Genomic DNA, 12,185 nt, shown 5'->3' on the forward strand with positions numbered 1-12,185 from the left:
TACCCGAGAGTTATTGCCCTTTAATGATAGAAATTACCTAAAATTGCTCTTGTCCTTTCAATAACTTTTTAAGCATTTGTCCAATTGTCACAAAATTTGGTGAGAATGTGAATTGGCATATTACATCAGAGAAGCCAAATCCCTGTTATTACCCTTTAATAATCAACAAGTCTATAGCACAAAGTTTTACTCAGGTGATCTTGGCCCTCTTGTTATAGTTATAAGTTGTGTCTCAGTCAGAACTTTTATGTATTAATGAAAATTCAATCAAACTTTTGATAATTATAGATAAATATATTTATTTCCCGCTTTTCAGAGAAGGTTTACAGAAAGGTAGATCAGTACTTCCACACAAATACATATGCAAACACAAAGATTATCAACAAGATAAGCATAAATGTATTTAGATAAAGCAAACATAGTTCACGGCCAAGTAAACCTGCGCTCTTGTGCTTATAAACAATAAATAAGGTCAAACTTGGTTGTCAAAGTTATAGACTTGGAGGTTTGTTAGTCCAGTTTTGTAATGCACTGTTTGGTGTTGTTATGGTTATAATTGTTTCATTAAAATGCATCTGAATCTCAGCGAGAAAGGCAAGGATTTGAGTTTTAATTCTGTTCCTTTTGGTTTATGCAAAGCTCTTAGTTCATTATTTACATTAAATTATGACAGGGTTGTCTTGTGTTTGCCTTTGCTTTATTTAAGCGGAATCAAGTAGCCTATAGGTCAATTGACTATCACTCTGCATTTGTCACCTTGCCGTGACCGCACTTGTTATATATTATTTCTCTACACTTAAACCCCAAAAAATCATACGAGTTCACGAGGCATCTAATATGCACGTAAGTGTTCATCAAGTGCCGTAAGTTGACTAAGATGTGACGCAATCAGCAAAACCAGGCCACATCAGAAAATGGCGCTGTTTTGTTTAAGGTCTACAGAGGTTTATTCTTACAGTCAATTAACTAAGTAAAATAAATCGTTTACGCTAAACGCTTCTACGGAGTTATGGCCCCCTTTTTACTTAGAATTATTGAAAAAATACGATGTCCGGACATTAATTGAAGAAAGCGTGGACGGTTTAAATAACATTTCGTACACATATCTAACACCAGAAAATACAGGCCAGGTTTGACAATAATACAATACAATACAATACGGGTTTATTTGCAATTAAAGGCAACCGGTCCAAAATACACAGGTTCCATATATATGCATTTTAAATGTAGATTAGAAGAGATTAGTCAACAACATATTGTCAATGACATGTATACTTATCTTTACAAACGTCATTATACAATATGCATATATAAAAACGTTATTTCTTTTAAATACATATCTTAACATATTCAATTTCCATTTCGTTGTAACATATATTAAATAATGTTCAAAAAAAGACGTACAGACAACAATTAGCCGCGTCTATTACCCTCAATAAAGGTTTGCCTCAACATGTTTGCATTATGTAGAAACTTTGTTAATGAACACATTTGTCTCTCTAACATCAGACATCATATAGTAAAATAATGCAATAGTTTTCTATCAAACCATGCAGTTTCAAAGCATTCTAGCCTTAACGATTCATACAGTGGACATATAACAAAAAGGTGAAACTCATCTTCAGTGATATAAACGTTACGTGTTAAACAAAATGCACAAAATCGAAATTCTCTGTCAACATTTAAATGTTCGCCTCTTTCGATCATCAAGTTATGCCCTGAACATCTAAAATTTGACAGTGATCTTTTCAGTAAGAAAGGCAACTCCAATGTTAAATATCTTTCAGTGTCTAGCATAGTCTTAAATTTCTTGTAATGCAATGCTTTGGGTGAGCTATTTATTTTCGAATGTATGTCTTGAAATGCACAATACTTAAGCCTGTTCTTAAACTGTGCTAGAAATATCATTGAGTCTCCAACACTATCTGCTAGCCAAACAAATCCAAATCCATACTTATATAACATTCGTTTTACATTTGTAGCCCAGTTGGATCTACCAGAATTGTCATGGTTTCTGAGCAAGTTATAAAACTGATAGGGATACCGATGTTCTGGCATATCCGTAAGTCGAAGCCAATACTTAACACAACGTGTCTTATAGGCCACTGAAATTGGCAATCGTCCACATTCACTTAAAGCAAAGAAGTTTGCTATATTTGTGTTTAATCCACACACATTTGCAAAAGTTTATATGTATTCTTTCCGTACAGTCTGACAGTTCATAACCCCATACTTATTACGAATAGCATAAAATAGGTACAACCATCGCGTCGAATAGTTTAAATGCTTCATCTGGTCCAAAGAAACCGAATTGTTTGCAGTAGTTAAATATGTTTAAACTGCCTTTTGAGCCTGCTTAGCCAATGTTTCTCTCGTCATTGTCCAAGACACTTTGGGTGTGAAAAAAAACGCCAAGATATTTGTAATAAGGTACCACTTCTAATTGCGCACCTTTATTTCCACTGTTCGTAATATCGCAGTGGTCCGCCATTTCGAAAAACCATAACTTTTGATTGTTCTGTATTAACCTTCATGCCAACCTTATCCCTGAAGTCCGCTTTATTATTGATAATGCGTTGCAAGTTCATTGTTTACAAACTACCATTTTTTTTATTTATTAAGAAAATGGCGTCGATTTGTTTATGCGCTACAGAGGTTTATTATTGTCAATTAACTTAGTAAAAATAAATCCAGTTTTACGCTAAACGCTTTGATGGAGTTATTACCCCTTTCAACATGGAATTTGATTTCCGAAATAGAACTTACAAGTACAGTTAATGGATTAAAAAGGTTAGATTAAAACTACAGATCAAGATCGACAATATACGTACAAGTCAATTATTGTAACGTCGTTTATCATTGGCTAAATGACGTCGCGCTGATCCAATCATAGCGCACTATTAACATCATTTTATACACCAACGTACACCAACTCTTGCGTGTTATACAATATGTTCTTGAAGTTTTCTCTTTTCATTTCAATTTTAAAATAATTATCACTCACAAGCGATCCTATATACAAGTTATACCTGTTGTTACCAAACATGATTAAAGCTGACTTCTACGCTAGGATCGTTTATCGTTGAAACATGTGTAATTCGAGGCTGTAATACCGATACAAAGGGCAGGCGTAATGCACCAGTCAGTCCCTCTCCGTGGCCTAGTGAGCGGGAGGTCGTGGGTTCGATCCCGGTCCGCGTCATACCGAAAGACGTTAAAAGTGGGTACAAGTAGCTCCCTTGCCTGGCGCTCGGCATTTAAAGGGAAGTGCTTGGAAAAGTGGAGTACTCAGTACTGGTTCAACCCAGGAAAGTTGTATCCCATGTATCGGTGCTATACACCGAGCACGTTAAAGAACCAAGAGGTCTCTTCGCAAAAAGCTAGGGTATCCCACCCGGATCCCTTGAATCTCACTCTTTTTCTTCAAGTTTTTCTGGATTTGACTGCGAATTGCTGTCACTTCTATCTCATGTCACTTATGGCATTTAAACACAATTTAAGTCATGATGGCGTCACGGCGGGGTCAAGCCGCAATACAGCCAATGGGAGCTGGCAGACCTTGAAAACTCAAAAAACAAACAAACACCAGTCAGTTGTAACCACTACCCCCAGGTCCGGTGGTATACCGTGGTAATGGGCCGCGTTTTAACCTTCCAGGTGGTCCCGCAGTGCCGGGTGAATTCGGTGGTTTTGTCTTCACGACCAAAATAGCCAAAATAGCGGCCTTACCTAGGGTCCCTGGGGTGCGCGGGCATTTGACGGGGATTTTACCAGCAGTTCGTCGCCGCATGGCGGGGATTTTACCCGGGCTTGGCTAGACCGAAAGTCAAAAACCCCGTTATTCCCCGGACCTGGGGGCCGTGGTTACAATTGACTGGTGCATAACCTTAATATAAAATCAAAGATGTTTTATAATAATAAAAGGCATACTAAGGGAGATAAAAAAAATAAAAGTTTTAAGCCTCAATTGATGCATTGTGGTGTGTATGAAATGTTTTGTTATATAGACGTGTTGCAGAAAAAGTTTGAAACTCAAAGAGGGGCCCGTCCCTATATCAATTATACAGATCAACCTTATTCACAGAAAATATAATAAAAGTAAATAATATTCGGCTTAGACCCTATCAACTCTTCAATTGCTATAGTCTGTATAGATGGTTTATGAAATAGGGTTCAAATGCATGTAGTATAGTGATCAAGCGGTGATGTGCGTGTGTGTGCTTGCTAATGTACTGAAGTGAGTACGTTCACTCACTGTTTCCGTCACCCGGAGGACCACAGTTAACTTAACAGCACTTAATAACTTGAACTTATTTGTGATTCAGGTATTTACAATTCTTGGTTGCTTATAAACACTATCACATGAGAACAGAAACATGTTTTTAAAGACCTTTTATAAATATATTCTGAATAAAAAAAATACTATTTAAAAGTGTTATCCGCTTAATCACGTACTTTGTTGTACTGGAAAAATGGGGCTTCGGCAACAATGATGTTTTAGAAATAGTTCAACTACGATTCCAATTGTATTTTAAAGCTAAAGCGATCTACTCCAAATTATATGGCCTATGGTGAAACCGGGGTAATCCCGCGTTCTGTTGATATTGAAGATGAAATGACTGCCTTCTGGACACAATTATTACCAAATACTGCAATATTAGGATTTTTTCGCATATCATATATAATAGTATGTATAATTATTCAGTCAACTAAAGCGAGCAATTATCGAAAAGAAAATTCCTATGGATCCATCACATAAAATGTATCTTAGTAAATGTGGGCTAAACAATATATGGGAAGTCAATACTTTGTGAACCAAAAATGGCTGAAGGCAACGGATAAGAAAAGTTAAAAGATGATTTTATAAATGAATGGTTTAGTCTAACTGAATCATCCTATAAAGCAACGTTTTACAGAATACTTAAAACGAAATTCGGCATTAAGCCATGCATTTTAAATCAACCGACTAAAAACTTAATTTTGAAGTTAAATTCAGAACATGGAACCATTGACTCCCGATTGAAACTGTAAGCTGAAATAGAACGCCACTTAATGAAAGAGTTTTAAGAAATTGAGATAACTTAGGCGATGAATTTCATGATCTTTTCGAGCGTTAAAATATTTTTGATGAACGGAAGAAATATTTGAAACCATATTTCTACAGAAACCCTAATATGTTTAAACTAGAGAAACTTATGATTACCCAGAATAAACGACTGATGTTTAACTTAATACTGTTTGCTAAAGCAATTTCATTGAAAACAATATATTAGTATTTGTATGACACGCCTGTTTACATATTTAGAACTTGGGTCATTTTGTTTCTAATTGTTATGATATTTTATTGACTCTCCATCATAAATATTTATTTATGGACGTGATAAGACTTTAACCAAATTGATAACACTGGCAATTAACTATTTATAACATAGATTGCCAAAACAATGTAATGTAAACACTCAAAATATATATGTATGCATTCCACTCGTTCGCCTCTGTGATATCTATCATATGATAATACCTACATTTAATATCCATGTTTGTATTGAAACGAGTGAAATTAATTAAACTTGACTTGACATGAAAAACTATTTTGCAAGGTGTTATAATCAAACAATAAGGATACTAGGATTAAAATGTCTGTGGACAGTTAAGCGGCCTTTTCATTATCAATAAAATGTTTAATGCAAACAATAACAAACAGCAAACTTTCGCCACTATCGGTTCTTACATGTAAGGCCTTTAACTCGCACTTATAAGAGGATTGGAAGCTCTGAAATCATTAAGTAAAACCTTCCAATAGCACGGTGGCTCTTAACTTTTAATATTAAATTATTTTTAAGAGCTACAACCATTTAAACGTTGTGGCTATTCGTTGTGGGAATAAAATAATCTAACTCTGTGGATTAAAAAAAGTTATTTGATCTAAAACCGTTTGTGAACAATTTAAGGTAAGTTTTCAATTAAAGGTGTAATTTTTCAGTTAATGAGACTTACATGTAGTGCCTGAGTGAAACGAAGACGCCGTATTTCAGTTGAATGTATCAGATGTGGGTACACGGTCAGTGCCGATTTAACTGAGGGGTATACGGTCAGTGAGTCGGCTCCGGTTTAACTGAGGGGTATACGGTCAGTGAGTCGGTGCCGGTTTAACTGAGGAGTATACGGTCAGTGAGTCGGTCCCGGTTTAACTGAGGGGTATACGGTCAGTGAGTCGGTGCCCGTTTAACTGAGGGGTATACGGTCAGTGAGTCGGTGCCGGTTTAACTGAGGGGTATACGGTCAGTGAGTCGGTGTCGGTTTAACTGAGGGGTATACGGTCAGTGAGTCGGTGCCGGTTTAACTGAGGGGTATACGGTCAGTGAGTCGGTGCCGGTTTAACTGAGGTTTTTTAGTCCGATTTTAGGGATTGACCGTAAAGTTTTCCATGTATTATGCCATTAGAATCATCACTTTAATGTGAAAAATGAGACGATTTGTTTACTCAAACTTTTCTCTCAGTTAAATCGAACTGTTTTCATAATAGTAGTATTGCAAGACACAGTATTTGTTGACTTCAGATTTTGAAGTATTGCTCCTCGAGTAATCTCATAAGTGAAATGCGTGCCCTTTGTGCTACAAAGCATCATTCCGAAAGGCTGCGATGTTCGTTATTACCATCAATTACTTTCTAATAAATCTAGTTGTTTGACTCGTGTTAATATTTAACATATTAAACGTAAATGGTCTAAACATGGACATAAGTTGTCAGGGTTTTCTGATGATGATAAAATATAAAGTAATAAATATATAGCACTTAATTAAAACACAGAGCAGAATAGAACAGTTGATTAAGACTTATACAACAGAACATCGTCTATATTCTCATTTTATAATATTCTTTATATAAGTTTAAGGCATTCTAAAGTTATAGACAGATACACAACACATTTTATTGCAACTGCGTTAACAACTGCATGAGGACAACACACGCCACGTTATTTCATTGTAAGATGTATCATTAATATTATCATTAACGTATAATAAATGCTTCTTTCATATGTTTACAAGTATTCATAATTTCCTGATGAAGTCAGAAATTTATTAAACCTAAAACAGATGGGTAAGCGTATAGATAACATTTGACATTGTTTTTTTTTGGCATTAAAATAACATCAACAAATACATATGAAATGATATTCGTCCTTTAATATTTCCCTTTTTAGTAATATTACAACATAAACGACATTCGTTACGAGATGAATAAGTACATGCGCGTATCTTCCTGTTTGTATTCTCAGCGGGTGCTCAGAAACCCGCAGTTTACCACTGCAAGTACAATCATAAAGAACTAAATCTAAATTTCGTTTATACTCAAAATGTTTTTTTTTCTATAGATACGTTTACTCTTAAATTCGTTTATAACCTGTACAATATTAGGGTTATCAAATACGTTTGCAAAACCATAGTCAGGGGCGGATCCAGGAATTGACGTCACAGGGGGCGTTACTTATGGGCGCAATCTTTTGACATACGCCCCTCACTCAGAACGGAATTTATATGGCGTATACTGTTGCATGGGGGTTGCGGGTTAGTACCTCAAACAAATTTTAACAATTTGTATTCAGAAATGGTGCATTTTCAGTTATTTCTCCTTTTTTCCCAATATTAAAATGAAAGGTAAACTTGAAAGATTTTAGGGGGAGCGCGTGCCGGGTGCGCCCCCTCTACAACCGCTAGTGATAGTTATTTAACATATATTTAACCCTTAATTACAGTCATCAATAGCCTCGTTTAAGGTTACATATTGCTAATTAAATTTCCGTATACATTCTTATGTAAATAGGCTTCAGACTGGAAAAACTGTCATATCAAGCGTTTCACGTATGTGGGAACCATATATCTCCTTAAAATTCAGTTCAAATCCAGTTAATTTAAGCAATAAAAACGTATGTCACATGTTTCTCCTAAGAAAATTATCATATTTTTAAGTAAAGCACCGTGAAGTTTTCATGTAATCTATTCGCAGTTGGTGGGAAGTTAGCAAAATTCTAGTCCTGCTGAAATATATAAATCTTTGAGCTATTCAATATTTTTTTTTTGATTTCAAGTATTTTATTCAAAATGTAACAAACTTGATTGAGAATCAGTGCTATTCTCAGTAACCACGGTGGTGAACGTGTGTCCCTGGTGGTGTACGCTTGTACCTGGAAGTGTGCGTGTACCCATGTGGGTGCACGTGTACCCCTAGTGGTTTATGTGTATCCCCGGTGGTGAACATGTGTCCCTGGTGGTGTACGCTTGTACCTGGTAGTGTACGTGTACCCATGGTGGTGAACGTGTACCCCTGGTAGTGTACGTGTACCCCTGGTGGTATACGTGTGTCCCTGGTGGTATACGTGTTCCCCTGGTGGTATACGTATACCCCTGGTGGTATACGTGTGTCCCTGGTGGTGTACGTGTACCCCTGGTGGTGTACGTGTGCCCCTGGTGGTGCACGTGTGCCCCATGCGGTGTACGTGTACCCCTGGTGGTGAACATGTGCCCCGGGCGGGATACGTGTGTCCCTGGTAGTGGACCTGTGCCTCTGGACAACAAACGTTTTCAATTTCTAAAATGTTGCTTTCGTTCGCAATTCAGTCGATGGTGACTATAAGAAAAAATACATCCGCCTATATAAAAGGGTTGATAAAATACTGCTTATTAATAATATGCATAATCGTCATTAAAAATCACTTATCATTTAGATGGTGACAGTGATAAATAGTTAAATGACAATATTAAGTATATATTGTTGTCATGGTTGTTATGCTGATGGCAACGTTTGATACGTAAGCTTTGTAGTACTCCTACAGACAGTAAATACAACTAGCCGTTTAATTTTTCAATTTCAATGTTTATCTAAGGTCTTTCAGTTAAGTAGCGCCATTGTCAACACTGAAGTTCAATACAGCATAAGGAAGTAAGCCTAGGTAGGGCATTAACATTAAAGCCTTTGTAGACCACATTCAATTAAAAAGATCTATTCAGTGTATTTTATGCTAAAAATAACAAATACAGATATGTATTTTACAGTTTCATATTTTTGTTATGTTTAGGGATCAAAGCTATCCATACCAGTGGTGGCTCTAGCGGAGGGGGCGCAAGGGCCCGTGACCCTCCACCCAACCAGTTTTCCGGCAAATGAAGTTAATGGAAATGAAACTGCCGAAAATATGCGACAGCTAAAATCTATGATAACGTTATATTAGTGAAATTGAGATTGAATCGAAAGAACGATTGTTGTCTAAATCTTTTTTTGCGGATTAAGTTAGAAAATAAAACACCTAATTTTAACCTGAAATTGGTACCTTAATTCTAACTGTTGATATATTTATACATAAGAAATCCCACATTATCAGAAAAAAAGTATTCTTGAATGAAGGGTGGAAATTAATCAACGATTATACACGCGCGCACACGCACACGCACACACACACACACACACACACAGTTATACTTTCCTGGAACTGCCACTGCATACCTCATGTGATTATCAACAGTTTCAAGTAACGATAATGCTTGTGCGTGATGCTGTTTTTAATGATGATGCTGTTTATGGGTAATTTAAAATGACATTCTAGTTAATAAATATTCATGCCAGTCTATTTTTATCACTTTTCAGTCTGTAAACCATGTTCATAGTATTACAATTTTACAGTTCATTTCAAAATATTTCTAGACAAAAATGTAAACAATGTCTATACTAGTGCGATATTACGACTGGTTTGTGCCATCTACCGGTTTCTATCTCTAAGCTATGTGTAGATACTCGCATTCCCGACAAAGCAGTCCTATAGTTTACTATATAAACATCTGACAAATAAGACTGAAATTTAAAATCGGCAAACAGTATTCATAATGCAGATTATTATTTTCTGTTTGAAGTTTCAACTTTCAGTGACGGTATATAATCCTTATATGCGTGATGTTGTTTTTAATGATGATGCTGTTTATGGATAATTTAAAATGATATTGAAGCTAATAAGGATTCATATCAATTTGTTATCACTCTTTTCCGTTTGTAAAACATGTTCACATCCCAGTAGTATAACTATGTCTTGCCGATTTAATAGCTCGTCACAAGATGATGTGCATGTGACAGTCAGGTGCAATACGTTCTGATACTAGAAGGAAGATGAGAGTCACAGCGGTGCTGATTGGGCTGCTCATCTCGCTGTGCAGCCCCGTCCTAAGTTTCTATGGCAACGATTATTACAACGACAGATATTCCGCACAAGGAATTGCTTATACTACCGGTAAGAATCCAACGTCGTTTGATGATTGCATCTGTAAGTAATCCAGTGTAAATATTCTTGTTATTTTTTTTTTTATGGTACATCATTCACCGATATAAATGGCATTCCGTGATAATAGTTGTCTCGAGTTTTTGTCATTGTGTCGCTGAAAATATCCAAATTCGAATATTTTCCTTCCTTACATTTTTCTTGAGTAATGCTCTTTGGACTGCCACACATGTACAACACACAGTTCATACAGTGCAAGCAGGTGGCCATTCCAGGTATAGAAACTACTAGTATGCCGGATATGTGTCGTATATATTAGACATTGACGTATTAGCTAGGTAAACAGTCGAGTTGAGTTGATTGTTTTGTCTTTCCATAGATGACAGACTTCACGGGCTCTGGTCTGACGAGGGGGCGCTGAAAGGGAACTACCTGTTTCCGAGCTCCGAATGGGACAGTGAAACCTGCTCGGGATGCACGTGTGATGACGCAAACAACAACGTCACTGAGTGCACGGGGAACACGGTGTAAGCACATTTAGTTTGTTGTTCGTCTTATATATCAAACGAAACCTTACATACGATTAGTTTCATCAGCGATCTTGCATTTTGGCCAGTTTTGTAATCAGACGATCGATCTGGATAATGGTGTGACAAAAGTTGCAATGTCATATCGTTGATAAATGTGGTCTTTTTCGATGCCGTGAACTATTGACTGATAAACAAAAATATGTATTCAATGCGACCAACTATTCATATAATGACTTAAAACATTCATTAAATCCCAAAAAGATAATATTTTGTAAATTAAAAATGATTGTGTAGAGACAAGTATGTGTTTTGTAAAACAAAATAAAAATTGAAGAATACTGCTCTATTTATATATACTCAGTAATATTATATACTGTTCAAAGTATATTATATAGTCTGTAATAATTTTGATTTCAAACTGTTATTTTGAAAAGACACGCATTGTAAGACACACTTATTGATTTGTCAAAATGTTAGTTAACTGACGTACATAATGGCGTCACGATTTATTTTAACATTTTCGAATGTATGTACGTGTTCGAAAATAAGGCCAAACATTGAAGTTTATGACTCTTGCGTTAGGCGCACATGAGTGATATAGCCCTGGACGTTATCGAGTGATGACACTTTTGAGTGCATTTCTGGAAACATGAAATGGACAAATAAGCCTTGTATCAGTATCGCCAATCCATCGTTTAAGTAATATACAACAAGTCATGAGCAACAGTTCTCAATCCGTTTATAAAGCAATGTTGGTTTTAAGAGCATTAGTCTTAGTTGTCCACAAGTATTACATATCTTACATACATATGAGAACTTCGAGCATCTTTTTTTATTTTTAGTTAATAAAAGTTCCCCTATTTTTACGCATCAGGGGCCGTATTCATTAAGCAACTTAGTAACTTTTATCAACTTGGTGAAAAATAACCCTTTTTCTAATTTAAATTTTAAGAAAACGAAGAATGTTTGTAGACCAAAAATATAAAAATAAGCAAGAAAATGGTCGAAACAATATATGCATATGAATAAATCTGATGAAAAGTAGCGGGTATTTAAAATAATCGTTATGAAAAACTTTCACCAAGTTGAAATATTCACTAAGATGCTTATTGAATACGGCCCCAGAATTATAAACTGTGTGAGTTGAGATTTTAAACTGTGTGAGTTGTGATTATAAACTGTGTGAGTTGGGATTATAAACTGTGTGAGTTGTGATTATAAACTGTGTGAGTTGTGATTATAATCTGTGTGAGTTGTGATTATAAATTGTGTGAGTTGTGATTATAAACTGTGTGAGTTGTGATTATAAACTGTGTGAGTTGTGATTATAAACTGTGTGATTTGGGATTATAAACTGTGTGAGTTGAGATTATAAACTGTGCGAGTTGTG

The 12,185-nt window shown here is 35.8% G+C and overlaps 1 protein-coding gene across 1 annotated transcript in view; it reads left to right on the top strand.

Moving 5' to 3' along the window:
• Window positions 1–10,156: 10,156 nt before the first annotated feature.
• The window catches only part of LOC128232091 (uncharacterized), a 64,490-nt gene continuing 62,461 nt past the window's right edge, over window positions 10,157–12,185 (top strand). Inside the window, exons 1-2 of the mRNA XM_052945446.1 lie at window positions 10,157–10,277; window positions 10,645–10,792. Of these exons, the coding sequence (XP_052801406.1) occupies window positions 10,157–10,277; window positions 10,645–10,792 (269 nt within the window). The remainder of the gene's footprint in view (window positions 10,278–10,644; window positions 10,793–12,185) is intronic.

Source organism: Mya arenaria, chromosome 4 (assembly GCF_026914265.1).
Source record: "Mya arenaria isolate MELC-2E11 chromosome 4, ASM2691426v1".
NCBI lineage: Eukaryota > Metazoa > Mollusca > Bivalvia > Myida > Myidae > Mya > Mya arenaria.